Source organism: Bradysia coprophila (assembly GCF_014529535.1).
Source record: "Bradysia coprophila strain Holo2 chromosome IV unlocalized genomic scaffold, BU_Bcop_v1 contig_144, whole genome shotgun sequence".
NCBI lineage: Eukaryota > Metazoa > Arthropoda > Insecta > Diptera > Sciaridae > Bradysia > Bradysia coprophila.
In genome coordinates this window covers 1,975,913-1,993,009 of record NW_023503373.1, presented here as the reverse complement: position 1 = coordinate 1,993,009, position 17,097 = coordinate 1,975,913, and the positions used below count along the sequence as shown (strand labels likewise).

The 17,097-nt window shown below is 37.4% G+C and overlaps 5 protein-coding genes across 5 annotated transcripts; 2 read left to right on the top strand and 3 right to left on the bottom strand.

The window, feature by feature from the left end:
* Positions 1-1,678: 1,678 nt before the first annotated feature.
* Positions 1,679-3,558, bottom strand: LOC119071229 (zinc finger protein 707-like). The gene is made up of 4 exons (XM_037176046.1): positions 3,343-3,558; positions 2,809-3,281; positions 2,029-2,747; positions 1,679-1,915 (listed from the first exon to the last, which is right to left on the bottom strand). The coding sequence occupies exons 1-4, from the start codon at positions 3,353-3,355 to the stop codon at positions 1,783-1,785; spliced, it is 1,338 nt and encodes a 445-aa protein (XP_037031941.1). The 5' UTR covers positions 3,356-3,558; the 3' UTR covers positions 1,679-1,782.
* An 884-nt stretch (positions 3,559-4,442) lies between these two features.
* Positions 4,443-5,065, bottom strand: LOC119071331. The gene is made up of 2 exons (XM_037176215.1): positions 4,806-5,065; positions 4,443-4,736 (listed from the first exon to the last, which is right to left on the bottom strand). Exons 1-2 carry the CDS (start codon positions 4,992-4,994, stop codon positions 4,470-4,472), a joined length of 456 nt encoding a protein of 151 aa, XP_037032110.1. The 5' UTR covers positions 4,995-5,065; the 3' UTR covers positions 4,443-4,469.
* Positions 5,066-7,213: 2,148 nt separating this feature from the next.
* LOC119071236 (stromal membrane-associated protein 1) lies at positions 7,214-9,305 on the top strand. The gene is made up of 3 exons (XM_037176069.1): positions 7,214-7,802; positions 7,861-8,315; positions 8,379-9,305. Exons 1-3 carry the CDS (start codon positions 7,685-7,687, stop codon positions 9,057-9,059), a joined length of 1,254 nt encoding a protein of 417 aa, XP_037031964.1. The 5' UTR covers positions 7,214-7,684; the 3' UTR covers positions 9,060-9,305.
* A 3,278-nt stretch (positions 9,306-12,583) lies between these two features.
* On the top strand, positions 12,584-13,575 carry LOC119071324 (lactoylglutathione lyase). Its single transcript, XM_037176209.1, has 4 exons — positions 12,584-12,750; positions 12,822-13,045; positions 13,118-13,314; positions 13,371-13,575. Exons 1-4 carry the CDS (start codon positions 12,679-12,681, stop codon positions 13,424-13,426), a joined length of 549 nt encoding a protein of 182 aa, XP_037032104.1. The 5' UTR covers positions 12,584-12,678; the 3' UTR covers positions 13,427-13,575.
* A 1,410-nt stretch (positions 13,576-14,985) lies between these two features.
* On the bottom strand, positions 14,986-17,097 carry LOC119071249 (ell-associated factor Eaf). Its single transcript, XM_037176088.1, has 5 exons — positions 16,833-17,097; positions 16,568-16,720; positions 16,400-16,492; positions 15,854-16,193; positions 14,986-15,755 (listed from the first exon to the last, which is right to left on the bottom strand). The coding sequence occupies exons 2-5, from the start codon at positions 16,674-16,676 to the stop codon at positions 15,173-15,175; spliced, it is 1,125 nt and encodes a 374-aa protein (XP_037031983.1). The 5' UTR covers positions 16,677-16,720; positions 16,833-17,097; the 3' UTR covers positions 14,986-15,172.

Sequence of the window (17,097 nt, the reverse complement as noted above, 5' to 3'; positions counted from 1 at the left end):
AACAAAAAGAAGTCCGGATCGAGTAATATTCGGTCACTGATAATGAATCCAAAAGAATGCAATGTTGATTTCAAACATTGACTAAGAAACTTGCCGAAGATAACTCCAATTGAACATGGTTCACAGGTCAATGACTAGATCACGCAGCCAGTCAACTGCATCGTCGGTTGCCTGGTGAATTTCCAATAGAGTCCCACTAAATTTATAAAGCGAGCAGGCACTCACGATGTGGTCTATCGTCCGTATTTGACCGCATTGACAGAGCGGAGAGACGATTACTTTCCATTTGTGTAGGAGTGAGGCATATTGTACCACGGATTTTGAATTCTTTACTTTTGTGTTAGTGTTAATTACATAATAACTGCATGTACACTGTTTAAAAATTCAATTTTCAACCTCTTTTTTGAATGTGAAGGCGTCCTCTTTTTGTCTTTTTTTTCAAAATTGAAAAATGGGAACCCTACCATACGGAACAGAACCTTCTGAAACGTCAAGAAATCACTTTTGTAGGAATATGGTTTGTTCGCAAAATATCAGGGTTTTGAGGATAAAATTCTTCTAACATCGATAATTTCTCAGATATGTTCTCCCGACGAACATTCCCGTCAGCAAAAATTGTTGGTTTTTTGCGGAGAACAAAATTAGCCTGTCACAGACGGCAAGTATATTAACAGTTTTACTATTCAAACTACTTCATTTACTCGAAGATTTTCAGAAATTGATTTCAGAAATCTTTTACTTCATTTCTTTTGAACATGTCTTTTGCTATATAAGACCTCATTGGGCAGACCATGCCGTTTATTATTGCTGTCGTTGTCGATAACAGATGACAGCCGTCTGTAACACATTAGAGAAAAAAGTTTGCTTCCATCTCTTCAACAAGTGGAGCTGCAGGGCGAAATAAAACGTTATAACGTCAGACATGACATAAAAAAGCTAGAATCTCAGTGATTTTTGTAGGAGCTGTATTTCTGACGTCAAATGAGGAAGATTGCTGCATAAAACAATTCTCCAGCTGTACGGCGGCAATTTTAGGATTTTGAGGCATTTTTCGTTTTTTTGTTTTTTCAATTCTGCACTTTTGGCATTATAGAGGTGGTGTTAGGTTCCATGGTCCGATATCTTTCCAGTGGAAGTAATGAAGAATATTAAATGATTTTTCACGTTCTTTGAGTTCCCTTCTGGATCTTTAGGATTATTAAAGTGGTGGTATGATGGTTCCTAAAATTCCATGGTAACGTACGTTCACGACATGGTAAAGAAATGAATCTAGGATGGGAGGGTGAGTGTGACGCAAGTTCTTGTGTCTTAACTTACAAAATAACTGATATCACTAATGATGAAGAATTTTGCTTCGGAACTAGAAAAGTCTTAGGAAACACTTAAAGGACGACATTTTAAAAGATAAAATTCGAATCATCTGCCATTTGTGACTCAATTTGGTGTGTGAATATTTTCTTTGTTAAAATCTGTGTAGTGGTATCTTGCTATTACGTCACCTTCACCCTTTAAGGGTTTTTTTTACTGATACTTCATTATCGTCCAACAAGAATGTCCAGAGAATATTCTTCTTTTGAAATGTGTGTCAAGTGCCAGTCTGTCATCTCTTTCCTCTGAACAAATTTCTATTTATTTCGAAAACTAACGCAGGTAACTCATCCGATTTAAATGAAATTCGTTTTTAATCCATCATTTTATACCAGATTTATTTCTCACTCATACTTAGATACATTAGTAGCAGATCGAAATTTTGTACTTGATATCGCTCTCCACGCGAACTGTTTACTCTTTGCACTTGACTTCTTTGTGATGTCTGCGATGTTTTGATAAGTAATCAGGATGACTGAAGGACTGGCCACATTCTGTGCAATCAAACTTCTTCCCTGAATGTAATATTACATGGCTGGTCAATGCCCTGAAAAATTATTTAAAAAAAATGTTATCTGGCGTGTGAGCTTTGAGGAGTTTTGGGTTCCTTTAGAGTTGATTATGAACATAAATTGACTAAGAAAGAATGCTTCGACTTACTGTTTCCGTTTGAATACTTTGTCGCAAGTCTCACACTGAAATTGAGCTTTCGATTCTCGGTCATCGCTGTGTTTTGAATCCATATGACTTTTAAGCGCGGCTTTCGACGATAACTGTTTTTTGGGGTGTGCTTGTTTTCCTGGTTCTATACCCTTGACGTGCACATTGGTAATATGACATTTCAGCCTCATTTTCGTACGATAGTTTTTGCCATTGTTGCAGATATCACAGAAATATTCCCCAAATTCGTTGTGTTTCGAGTCCATGTGCGCTTTCAACGTTGATAATTGTTTGTAGGCGGCACCACAAATATGGCAAACGTCTTTTCTTACGTTCTTATGCACACTTTCAATGTGACGCCGTATGTTGAAGCAAGTGGCGTGACAGATGTGACACTCCTTAAATTTGCTTCTATCGTGCAGGTACATGTGATTTCTGAATTTTTTCTTCGTCGAAAAGTCCTTATCACAAATGGTACATTTTCTCGTCACTTGACTGGCGTCTTTACGACCTTTAGGAGTAACACCTCCACGTTGATCGGCTGCAAAGGCCGGATATTTTTCTCGAACCAATACCAAATGACCTTGTTCAACTGCTAGTTCGTTCTGCTCTTCAGTTTCATTTTTAACGTGAACCAAAGTATCTTCCCAATCGAGAGTATCGTCGGTGGGCTCAACTTTCACGATCGATTCGACGAACGGTCTTTGTAGATCGTTTCCCTGAAAAAAAAAATGGAAATTGTAGCATCGCCGACAGTAATAATTAGGGATTTTCACATACTTCTACCTCACTATTTGTTGCACAGAATTCGAATGTCGCAGCCGCTGATAACTGATCAATTTCGTAGTCCTTTTCGACTTCTCTGCTATTTTCGGAAAGTCGGTCTTCTTCGATAACGGTCACAACGAAGACATCACCTCCTTGATTCACATCGCTGAATTGTTCGATCAACGTGTAAAACTGAGACCAGCTGCACAGTTTCAAACTGGATAGTGTGTCATCATTGACATCATACACGTTTGCCATCAGCTCCGTATCAATGGAAATGGTGTTGCGTACCGATAAATTTCCGTTTGTCTTTTTGTCCACATTGAAAATGTGTACGTGCTGGTGGGACGTCAACAGGAACCAATTTTTCAGACTCACTTTTCTCGTTAAATTCTCTCGAAAATTATCAAAGTTTAAAATTTCGGCACCAATTCCATCAATTGCTGAAGTACGCACACCTATGGTCGGACTATGGAGAAGTGTACCTTGATTCAGAATAATTTGCGTTATTTAATGAAATACTTTGAAATTCCTCTCTCTCTATACTTGGATTTCCCATGCTGGTGCCGGGTTAAAGTTGGATAGAATGTTCGTTCCAAGTTGAAGACATAAGATATCTGGACGCTTTTTTGGTCAATTTATTTAATTTCACAGAATAATTGTGATCAAAGTTTTAGATCCAGCCTTCTTGCCAAAAGTAACTGTTTTCGTTTTAAATAAACTCTAAAGGTTTTTCACGGTATAGTACACAGTCCTCGACAATATTAGTAAACAAGATCTTGACATTTCTCATCTGTCAAGTTCATTCAAAAAATATTTTGTTATTTTAATGTTGCTCGATTGCGTAGCGGTTGAATTTAAAAAAGAACTGAGCTGAACTGAATCTCAGTCCAAAGTAATTTATTCGTTTCGAACATTATGATGCAAATACAACTACTTTTAAAGCAAACGTTTCACTGTGTGAGGGTTAAGTCTTGATCATTGTATGGTCAGTTATTTTCGGTGATCAGTATTTTATAGTTTTTGTTACACAAAATCGCTTACCTTTAGACACTTCTGTCCTAGCATGAACATGAAAATGAGGGATTCTTTTGAAAATCCACCTATCAAAATCGGACCCATTTCGTCTGGGATTGATATATACATGGTTTGAAAGGTCTTTGCCAGTAGACCTTAAAACAGGCCTCACACAGTCTTGAGCCACACCTGGTTGCTGGTGGAAGATCTCCGAAGTTGGAAAAATAGTGTTCTTTATCCGAATTTTTTGGCCGTTATAAATGATCGTTCCGGGTGAGATTAAGCTCGTTGGAAAGCTGAGCTTAAGTACTTTCGAGTCATGCCTAGTTTGATTAGATTCATTGATATATGTTTGCAAAAATTTGCAGGAAAAATTTTCAAAATCTGTGTGAAATTTAGACAGGTCTGGGCAGGTACTGATGATGCTTAATGTGAACCTAACATGCTAGTTGTAACATACATTGTCTAAGCTTTCCGTTGATACCTCATTTGTAGTGCTGGTGATTATATTATATATATTGCGTTTCTTTTGTAAACATTGGTAACTTGTTCTTCGTCAATAAACGTTTTATTTTTCTATTTTTACTTGACAAGAAGATTCTATTTAAATCAAACTGCCTTCGTAGATATATCGCACATACTTTCGCGAGTGTAAACTACAGATACTTCCAACACAAATACAAATAGTTACCTCCACGATTCTCATTAATATCAGATGTGCGTTCATCCCATCCAAATTCACGTATGTCTTTTATGTGTTTTGAACTACGCAACAGACCCACACTCTTAATTCTTTTACTCGATCCGATCTCTTTTTCCATCTTTAGGTAGCGATAGTCTCCACCAGATCCTGCAGCCAAATCTGAGTATGCACTGTTCCATGACATCTGAACGACGGATCGAATTTTTGTGACTCCTTCCGTCTATTGAAGGGGGAGAGAAAACGATTTTATTGAAATAGTTCAATGATCGAATCAAATTCAATGCGACACCATATTAGTCGTCCAAATTGGTACCAGCCATACATAGTCACCACCAAACCCACTATTAATATCAGCACTCATTCCGTACATTTCTGCGATGGCATTTGGGGGCTTCTTGCTGCTTGAACTTGTATACACCACTTGGATTCCTTTTATGACAGGAACATTTTTGTCCATTTTTGTGGATAGAAAAGCCATTTAATTTTCGAATTATTTGCGACAGAATCTCTAAACTGTTGATATAATTGACAACAGTCGAACCGAAATTGTTCGGTATTTATCTGTTGATAAAAGTTTTTGCCATCAACAATTTTAATCGGTTTTACGACATCATTAATATTGATATCATAGAGATATAATGAGTCTTCGAGTTCGAATGAATTTATGTTATTAAAGAGGAGTGACGTAATTGATTTGCTCGTCTTTTCACTTCGATTTTGAGTTTCTTGTAAACAGGCCCGTAACTGCGGGGGCGCTATATAAACTAGAAAACTTGAAGAAGTCGCTAAGCATCAATGATCTTTTTGTTAAACTGAATCGAATCGAACATCGAATAAAAGAAATCCCTCGTTCCGCGCGCATTATTACATCTTACATCATTTCACACCGATTACCATACGATAGCCAGAAAATTCAGATATCAAGGGACGAAACTCCTGCAAAAAAAAGTTGACGTTGATATTCGATATTTTTAACATTACGCTTTAGCAACGGATATCAGAGGACCATATGAGTAAGTGTAAATGGTTAGTCATGTGCTTGTTTCTTTGCTTATTTTTCATCGTTGTCGATAACAGATGACGTAAGATGACGTAACAGATAAGATAATTAAGATGTTAATTTATAGATATTTTCTGTTAACATATAAAGAAGAAAATTTCAGACACAAACTTTTCACTTATAATTCGTCTTGATGTCATTTTAAACACACTTTCACTACTCTCATTCTACAGATGAGTACACAGTTCGTGAAAAATCCATGCAAAATGATATGAAATTGTTAACTTTGAACTGTGATTAAACACATTTTCACGCATTTTGCAACTTGTGGTACGAACATCAGTTTTCATGCATTTTGCGTTCATTTTTCACCAATTGTGTATTAGCCTTACAAATAGATAGAAAGGGCAGCGCCGGGTTTTTTTACGTTACGATTTAGCAACGGACTAAATGCAACAGTAGACCTCACCCACAGCGCGAGGCTATTAGACTAAAAACATTGAAATGATTTTTGAAAAGACTTGAGTGAACAAAATAACAGAGCTGAAATGCCTACAAAGAGGTACTGAAAGGAGCTGAAATGCCTATAAATTTAAGCTACTTAAGCTGAAATGCCTACAAATAAACTCTTAAGAATTCAGAGTCAAAACGTTTAAATAAAAATAAAAACAAAAAGTTAAACAGGCGAATATTAACCTGTTACAGATTGCTGTCATCTGTTATCGACAATGACAGCAATAATAAACGACAAGGTCTGACTAATAAAGTCTTATGTATCAAAAAGCAGGTTCAAAACAAATGAAGTAAAAGATTTCTGAAATAAATCTCCGAAAATCCTTGATCAAATGAAGTAATAGTTTGAATAGAAAAACTGTCAATATGCGTGCCGTCTGTGATATGTTTTAAACAACAAAAGTTATTGTTGTTGCAGACCATTTGATAATGGAATTATAGAAAGATCCTAGAGGTGAGTGGGCATACCTAATTTTTATGCCCGCCCTGCCCAAAGCCCAATAATATAAAAAAAGCATGCCCACGGCGCAGCCAATGCCCAAGAATTTTAAAAAGTAGGTCCACTGCCCAGCCCATGCCCAAGGCCCACATCGGAAATTTTCGCAAAAAATGTGAAAATTGTCAATCTGAGGCGAAACTGAGGTTGACAGCACATCGTTCGTGCAAAATTCTAGTAAATTGATGAGTTGGAAACACGATTTTATGTGCGAAAGCCGTTTTAAAATTTCTTGATGAATATTATATCGTACGGAAAATCTTGACTACACTTAAGACTTAAGTTTGTGGGCTCACACATTTTTGAAAAGTGCCCATTCTGCGCCCTATGCCCACGAAATTGAAAAATGTCCATGCCTATGTCCCGTGGGCATGCCCATGGGCGTGGGCAGCCCACTTCTATGGGCAGCCCACTCACCTCTAAAAGATCCTCGAAGGATTATTGTTTGTAATATAAGAAGGTTTTTTTGAAGTATTTCAGGTATTATTATGAGGAATTATATGAAAAAAAAAATCCAATTCCCATTAACACTACCGACCATTGCCTGTTCACTCCATTTGGAAATTTTATTTTTCTTTCCCGCCCATAATTTTGTGAATATATTCTGTATAAACGACATATAGATGTTGCGCGAAGCTATCCAAGTTTTGAAACACTACACATTACCAATTTTCGTTTGCCATGTCATTTCACCAAGTTTGCCCAGTGTAAATCGTAAAATTTAACTCTCGGTTTACATGGTTATTTTCATAAAGAAAATATTTTGTTAAAGAATTTCGTTCATAAATAATTCGTGCTCTATCTGAATGCAAGTGATAGGCGTGTACAGATTGAATTGTACTTGCCAGATAATTGAGTGCTGGTGACTATTAACTTCTCAGTGATATCGTTCTGGTAAAATGACGTGACAGATTTAACCATTGCTCATCCTTTTATTTTTTCATTCATTTTGCTGTTGAATAAATAAGATTTTGTGGAAGTTTTTACGATCGTTTTGTGTGATTTTCCACGAGATTGTTCAATAAAATCGACAAATTAGCTTGTTTGAACTGTTTATAGGCACGAAAAATTCTAATTTATTTAGTGTGCAGTGTTGATCGATTTAAGGTGCTGTATTGGTTCTACTTTGTGAACTGAATTCCGTATCCATCTGGTAAAAATGAGCACACGTAAGGAGAGCGAACGTACCAAATTTATCCAAGAAAAATGCCAGACATTACTAACACAGATGCTTCGTGACGAAGACAATAAGTACTGTGTTGATTGTGATGCCAAAGGTACTGTTTTAGGTAGGAAGTAAATCGCGATTTTTGTTCAACGTTTCCTTTATGACAGGTCCTCGATGGGCATCATGGAATCTTGGTGTTTTTCTGTGCATTCGGTGTGCTGGTATCCACAGGAACTTGGGGGTACATATATCGCGCGTTCGGTCAGTAAACCTTGATACCTGGACTCCCGAACAGGTTGTCTCATTGCAACAAATGGGTAATTCTCGAGCACGAGCTGTTTACGAAGCTCAGTTACCGGATGGTTTTCGACGACCGCAAACCGACTCCGCATTGGAATCGTTTATTCGAGCTAAGTATGAACATAAGAAATATATGGCACGTGAATGGGTACCAGCACCTCCAGCTAAGGCAAACTGGGACAAAGAAGTGGACGAAGAAATGGAAAAACTTAAACGAAAGAAAAAATCGTCAACTTCGCTTGGTTTAGCTACAGTTGCATCCGATAAAAAAGCAATTACTGTTAAATCGGTACCGATACCTGCACCATTACCAAAACCGAAGGTAAAATTTTGATTGTTTCGTGGCATAACACAGAGAGTAACATAGGAACACTTCGATTTTCAGTCAGTTTCCGGTAGTCCGAAGACTTCAAATCGTGTACCAGTTGACAATAATTCAGGATCATCAGATTTACTCGGCTTGTCCTCACCCACCAGTAACGATCCATCGCCCCCAACGAATTCAACAACAATTGATTTGAGCAGTGACGCTTTCAGCAATTTTCTTAGTGCACCACCAACCAATCCAGCCCCACCATCTTCAAATAATTCCAACAATGACCTGACCTCAAACACTCTGGCTAAGGAGGAACAAGATTTTTTCAATCAAGCACCCAACGACGCAGAAAAGGCACGAATGACGAAAGACAGTATTTTAGCATTGTATGCAACGGCACCGACAACAACGCCCAGTATAGGTCAATTTAATGGTGCCATTTTCAATCAATTTGGCAGCGTTGCTCCACCGAATGCAATGCCTATGCAACACGGATTCGGCAATCAATTCGGCCAAAATCATAATTTCATAGCTGCTGCGTCGGGACCAATGATGAACCTGAATGCCAGTGGATTTCCGCAACAGCAAATTGCACAGCAACAAGGTTTCGCCGCACAGGGTTTTGCATCGTTTCCACCGCAAGCAGCAACATTCGGAACTCAACCGTTCGGTCAACCACCTCAGCCAACGAACGCCAATAATATCAATCAACAGTTTGGCAATTTGAATTTAGGGAATGTTTGGCAATAAATATTGACTTGGGGAGAGAGATAGGGAACGAGAGAGAGAGAGAGAAATATTTGAATTTATTGGGACTAATCAACGCAATTCTGGCAATAAATTAGACACAAAATGATTTTACAGGAAGTCCGGGCAATGTGACTGTCAAACGAAACTATTGGTACAAATGATCCGTGATTTCGATCTCTGTCTAAGTTTATTTTATTGCTAGGAATGAATTGGTCTAACTGGTTATTGTATTACGTTAAACTGAAAATGAGATAATTTTGTAGACCGACCAAGTTGTTAGTGTTTTACAAGAGGATTCGTCATTTTTTTTTATTGAAATTTTATTTTCTGACGAATCAGTTTTTTTAATTTTTTTAAAATTTCGTTGACTGCAATCGAAGCCATGCCACAAAAGAAATTATCAGAAAAGACTTTCATTGTAAAAACGATTCCTATAAAAAAATATTTTAATCAGCGTGCTAGTGCACTAGGCGAATTGTCTGTGTGTAAATGTGCAATTGAGTGTTTTTACTTAGCATTTGCAATTTCGTTTTATCGAATTTTGTTTTTAATTTAAAAATTTGATTTTTGATATATTTTTAACGTTCGTTTGAATTGAACACGAATTTTGGTAACAGGTATACTATATAAACCAACAAACAAACATACATTCACACTCATTGAAAGAAGAAAATTGAAAATAATTAAAAAAAATGGTTAAATGAAAAAACGTTTTGTGGAACAAATCAATTTTTTTCCAAATAAGTTCCATTGTTCGGAAATTTAAAAAGCAATTACTGCAATATGTTGTCCCATATTACTAAACACACACGTTAAAGAAACAAACAAAAAATATAAAAAATTGAAATTATTAAAACAATAAACAGAAAAATGGAGAAAATTATTTAAATAAAAATATAAACAAACAATGTCGGTGTGCGTCTGAGTCTTTTGTAATATATATTTGCTGGGTGATTAACGTGCAAAAAGCGTTTGGAGACTCCGTATGTGATACGCTACATTCTGATAACAAATACACCTGGAAACGTACAGTTTCGTTGGACCTCAAAGACATGCATCGTTAAATTACTTTCCAGGTGATTGTGAAAGTTTGTTAAATTCATTGAGCATTAGTCATCTACAACTTTCTGTGAGACACGCATTCTTAGACTCGTCAGCTTGAGTCACCCACCGATTGTTTATATATCACGAATCCATGACCTGCGCCGTAGCTAGAAGATGTTGACCTTAAGGATAGGATAGGATAAGATGGGCAGAAAAGCTGTTGTTCTCCAAGCAACTAAACCACCAATGGACCTGTTGTGCATTACCCATATTTTCGAGAGATTTTACAATTGTGAATTATAAATCTAATGATTCATCTATTAGAACATAGGTGTCGCTAGCAGTTGACATTTTAGAATCACGATTGTGAATTACGCATGACGTACAAGAACTGTGTTCAGCATTTTTTGGTGTTTTCTTGGAGACCTATTATGGTCGGTAGAGCTGGCTAGTGATAACTAACAGCAGAGACTATTCATTTACGATTAGGAAAAACACTATCAACTATGTCTGACACGGGAGTCGAGCCCGTGACATATAAGGCGTGAGTCCGTCGCTCTACCCATTGAGCTACCTGGACGTTTTCTAGAAAAATAGGCACTGTGTACTTGTAAACCGAATTCCGAACAATCCAATTTGCTCTGTAGAAAATTCTTATAGGTTCTTAGCTAACTTGGTTTGAAGTATCGTTAGTCACGCCGTAATTTGCATAAAAAACGATAACTAAAATCTAAAACAAAAGAATTATTTTGTTTTATTTTAGGCACTTGTTTTTTATGCAAATTTCGGCAGTAATGGTACGAATACGGAGGGAGCCATTTACAAAATTATTACTCTTAAACATCTAGCCGAGAATCTTTGACTACTAAGTACAACTGTGCCTCCAGATGTTATTGACTTATAAAAACTTCAACTGTATCAACGCACTTCAAGTAAAAGTGCTATTAGTGACAGCTGCCAAATAGAGTACTATTTTGAATGAAATTTTACCCCACTCTTTTTACAGTGTACAATTTTGTATGGAGCACTGTCAAGTTTCAGTAAACTATTTAGAGTACCGCTTTTGCTTGAAGTGCGTTGACTGTATTGTTTACCGCAAGGTATACAGTCACTTTCGGTTATCCTGTGGACTCAACCTCCATTTCCTCTTATAACTGATAGTGAGGAAAACTCGCACCGACCTTCCAACGTTACTCTAGGTCAAACGTTATCTTCAAATTTACATATCTACCCCTTCTTTCAGAAAATCAAGAAATCTGAATCGTTTTTCCATGTCAAAAATACATAAAGAGGGATTTTTTTGAAAGTGGACCAGGCTCCGTCGGAGCTATTTTTTTGCGACGGTTTGTTCATATGCCCAGATAGCCCTTGGTCCCAATAGTCCAAAACCGCAGTCGTTTAATTTTCATGTTTGCGTCTTGGCTGGTGGTGAAGGTGCAAAAGTCGAAAAAGGGTGTTTTTTATACGTGATTTACTGCCGCTGCAGACGATGGACACACATGTGTGGCGGCTCGTTTGATAGGTACTGTCCAGGAGACCCGGGGCAAAGACAGATATCAAATGTGTACTCAAGCACTATTCAAAAATAACAAAAAGTATGTATCAGTCAAAGGCGGGAAATTTTGATGAGCTTTATTAGGTGATATTTTGTACCTGGTGACTGTTGTTGTACAGATCAGTGGTCGCCCTGATAGAGGCTTAACCCAGCTCTACAATTATACCTCAATTGCCATAGAAGTGAAAGGTTTCAGGTTACTTTTTTGGGTATAAAGCAAATGTCTTCCTACACTCGAAAGCAAAATATTGATTTTAGAAAAATACACGAACTATGCTGTTTTTGATGTCTGCATCCAATGATCTAACCATAAACATTCTCCAGGTGCGAGATATCACCTTTTGAAGTTCATCAAAATTTACGGCCTTTGACTGACACAATATTTTTGTTATTTTCAAACAATGGCACAGAACATGTAAGATATCTATGCTTGCCCCGGTTCTCCTGGACAGTACCTATCCAACGAGCCGCCACACATGTGTGTCCATTGTCTGTAGCGGCAGTAAATCACGTATAAAAACACCCTTTTTTTGACTTTTGCACCTTCACCACCAGCCAAGACGCAAACATGAAAATTAAACGACTGTGGTTTTGGACTATTGGGACCAAGGGCTATCTGGGCATATGAACAAACCGTCGCAAAAAAAAGCTCCGACGGAGCTTTCAAAAAAATCCCTCAAAACATTCTACAAAAAGAACCATGCACCTAATCCCTCAACCTGCTGAACTTGTTGTCATGAACCTTTTTTTTAATTGCCTCTCCTCTTCTAGGCAAACGTTTTCCACTGGCTGAATGTGTGGTTTCAGCTCTATTGCTTTTAAATTTTCTTATCAGATTGTGTGTGTTAAAAGCGACACCTGTTTTTCGTTATTAGTACGACTTGACCGATGTACCGGCTGTGAGATGTATCAAAGATTATCAAATTATTGTCGGTGTCATTACGGTGATACGTATTTGATTAGATTTGATTTGATTTTCTTATTTTCCATTAAATCGCACGCTTTTCAGTATTGTAAAAAATGGGAGAAGTCACCGGCCTTACGGACTCCGAAGTGAGCGCTTTATGTCAGTCTGCGGATGCTTCGACTAAGGTATATTCTTATGAGAATAGCCAAAGCACGGAAATTTGTTTCAGTTTAAAACTTTGGGGTAACCTCTGCAGGATTTCTTATTTCAACAAACAATGTACCGCATCAAGGATCCCAAGAAGTCCTTACCATTTTACACTGGTGTTTTAGGAATGACATTGCTGCAAAAGTACGATTTTCCCGATGCTAAGTTTTCACTGTACTTCATGGGCTATGAAAATCCAGCTGACATTCCGACCCAAAATGCGGAAAGATCACGATGGGCAATGTCCCGTAAGGCCACTTTGGAATTAACGCAGTAAGGATTGTTCAACGCATTGTTGATTGGTTGAACGAGCCAATAGTTTAAAGCTGGAAAAATTGGTTTCAGTAACTGGGGCACCGAATTAGATCCCGACCAAAAGTATCACGATGGCAATAAAGAACCCCGCGGTTTCGGTCATATTGGTATCATGGTTCCTGATGTTTATGTTGCTTGTGAACGATTTGAGAAACTTGGCGTTGAATTCGTAAAACGTCCCGATGATGGCAGAATGAAGGGTCTAGCCTTTGTTAAAGATCCTGATGGTTGGTTAACTTAATGGTAAACAGGCTGTTGTAAATTGTCCACTCCATTTTTGTAGGCTATTGGATAGAGATTTTCAACCCAAACCCAATGTTTCCCGACGCAAGACTATAATTGAACAGATGTTTCACAGCCCGATTGGTTTTGGTAAATATTTTACGGATTTGACCTTTGTAAACTGAAAAAATCCATTGATTCTAAAAGATGATATGATTGCCTTGTTATCACTTGTTTAATTTGAAATTAAATCTAAAATAATTGCATTTGTGTTTGTATGGTACTTGAAGTGTTGAAAAATTTAGCCGGGGATCATTTGTTAAAATTTTGCGACATGTTTGGTTTGTTTTCTTCTGGCTTTTCCTTGGTACAGATACATCAGAATTAATTCAACCGTTACAAATTCAACTAACAATAATGACGAGCTTCTAAATTCCGTTCGTCGATATTGCCAATTAAATGTCAGCCAGGTGATAACTTTTTGATCTTTTGTTCATTATGACTTACACCATCGTAATAGAACTGTCCGAAATACGACATTTTCTGTTGAGGTGTGTGGGAAGTTTGTAGAGATTTTTTTACAGGTACATTAAAAAAGCGTGTCCCCTTACCTTCACCTTTTAACTCAAATATTCAGATTCCGCACATTTTTGATACAAGTATTTAAAGAAATCGGAAACTTTGTACACAATGATTGTAGACTTTGTACAGAAAAGTTGTCAACATGTTTCCGATTATTTCAGTGTGCAAAGTTTTTGTAGGCTTCCAAAGAGGGGTATTTAGCCATGAAACACCACGAGGGCCAGTGCGGGCTGGTGACTGTGGACCACATTCCTTACGTGAATTCCGAACCACGCCTATAGGTTAGCAAGCCTTTAGGATTTTTCGTCTGCGCCTAAAGTTAGACTCCATATATTTGTACACAGAGTTCGACAATTGATAACGAAAAATCTAGTAAAATAAGCAAGACTTCCCGTAAGACCACACAAGATGTCAGAAAGATGGGGGATGTGTGGGATGGTGAATCTTCAAGATTTTTTGTTTGTCGAAACTTAAAAATCTGAAGAAATTTTCGGAAAGTCGCGATTTCTGCAGCACCAGGCAATTGGACTTGCCAAAATACACTTGATCTTCAAGGATTGTTTTTAAGAATTTTGATTCTGAAATTGGAACTTTTCGGAATGTTTTCAGAGTTAGAGAAGGCCAATTTTCGGTAAAATTTGTTACCAACATTTACCAAGTTTTACCAAATTTTCTAACCAAAATCAGTTTTGATAAATTTTCGTAAATTTAAGAAAATTTTATAAATTTTTCACATTTTTTTAACCAAAGTTAGGCCCTGTGTCATATCAATGGGAAAACCATTACACTTAAATTTTCTCTTCACGTTCCTAAATTTAAGGAAAAGTGAAGTTCTAGGAGGGCCTATTTTGTGTAATTTAATTCCGTAAATTTCTTAAAATTCCTAAAAATTCTTAAAATTCATTTGAAGGATTTTTAAGAACTTTTTTGAAGTATTGAAGAATTTTACGGAAATCACTTACCCAAAAATAGGCTATGAGTCCCAGTCAAATTAAAATGAAAAAGTTAGAAACAAAGAATCAAAAAGCCAACGTAAGAAGGAATGGCCGGCGATACACTCTGCTAAATTAAGATACAAAAACACCGGCCGAGTAAAATAATTTTTAAAAATTTGCTTTAATTAAATTAAATTATATTTACTAACATCATTTCAGTAGTTGATAAAAAAACGGTGGCACCGGTGACACCACCTGCCACACATTCAACTTAAAAAAAAATAAAAAATAAAAACAAAAAAGAAATGGTGTAAAACCATATGTAGAAGGGAGAACCAAATTTAATCTAATCATCCGAATCCGACGAATTCGATTCTGACAATCTCAAATCTTCGTCCAACAGATGTGCCGGCAATGAATTCATGGTGTTAATGTGATTAGTCTGAATTTTGTTGTCCACCTTTTCGTCTTCTGAATCAGAACTCGAGTCTGAGTCCGATGACGAATCAGATGAGCTCAGCAGACCTACCTCACCATGGTGTTGTTGTTGTTGTTGCTGCTGATGGTGTTGTTGCTGCTGTTGGTGTTGCTGTTGCTGCTGCTGTTGGTGTTGCGGCTGCTGCTGTTGATGTTGCGGCTGCTGCTGCTGATGTTGATGATGATTGTTATGGTGGTAATTGTGGTTACTTGAACCACTAGCAGAGCTACTGTTCCCTAGCGATTGACTGTTTTGCATTCCTGTCGATTGAACTGAATGATGATGTGGTTGTTGGTATTGATTTGGTGGTTGGTAGTGCTGTTGGGATTGTTGTTGATAGGACGATGGTTCGGATACTGGTTGCGGTGCTGTGCTCAATGGAACAATATCATCATCCATTCCAATTAATGGAATACTTGGCAAGGTAGATTGAGTGTTGTTGGCATTCCAGCTGTTAAAAGAATTGAAATAAAAACACCAAAATTAGTTTCAAGTCATCGATGGATCTTCAAATTAGATTCAATTTGACGGACACGACGAAAAACTTACGCAGGTGCCTGCTGTGGACTTTTATGATGATTGTACGATGGCGATCCCTGTATGGGTGAATGTCTTTGCACAAAGCCGCCGATAGCATTTTTGCGCACTCCAGTCGACACCTTTGTCTTCGATACCGTCCGTTGTGTACTGTTCTCTAACGATGCCCGTTGCATCAATGGCTGTGGAATCGGTTTGCTGGCATTTTCGCTACGAGTCTTCTTCACTTGAATGTTTGTGTGCAATTTTTCTAATGTAATTTCTCCGGTCACTTTGTCGATGATGAGCACACATTCTTTTGTGTAATTTCGTTGGTTCCCCTTGAAAACGGTTTTAGGCACACCGGAAGTATCTGCGGTAAAAAACAATTCGAAAAATGTATTGAAGCTGAGTCATTTCTTGTCACATTGTATGCATAAATCGAGCATCTGAAATATAAATGTTTTTCGTTCGAAAATCGCAAACGAAGCTCGTTTCCAAGTGAAAAACAAATATTTTACATTTTGCATTCGTCGCTCGAAAAACATTTCCATTGCATAATAATCAGCAATACGTTACCTAAATGTGGCACAGATACAGTAACTTGATTATTTGAGCTGACATCTAAGGTGGCCACCTTCGAGAGGTCTAAACTAGTCGGTTTAAAATCATCTGTAACGATAACAAAGAGTATTATTACTAACGGATCAGCAATGTCACAAGTCGTTCAAGAAAAATGAAACTCACATTTCAGCGTGTGAAATGATGTGGACGACGTCCTTGAATTGTTACCATTAAACGACGACCCCAATTTCAATTCTCTAACTTCACTGCCAAGATTCAGTCTGTCATCCATATTAAATCGTTAGTATTCAACCAGCAAAACGTAATGCACACAATCTGTAAATTCGTAGATCGATTATTGTGTCAGCAGCCGAGATCTGAACTATTTGGTCTTATTTCGCCAAACCATTCAACACTAAACATATGGAAAACTTTCACAATTTCTAACCTCAAAGAATTCTCATCGAAAATATTCCATTCGAATGTAGACTTTTCGCGGTGAATTCAATTTAACAACAGACCGATATTGAAATATGTTCTGCGGTGTTCAATTTCAGTTTAATTTTAACGGATGGTATTACTTTCATGAACGACAATATTACAAAAAATATCCGTCACTTGGAATTTGTTCTGCCATTTTCCATGGAAAAGTCGTTGTCAATTTTTTTTGTATACGTAACTGACAGGTACAGTCTAGCACGACAGTTCGAAAT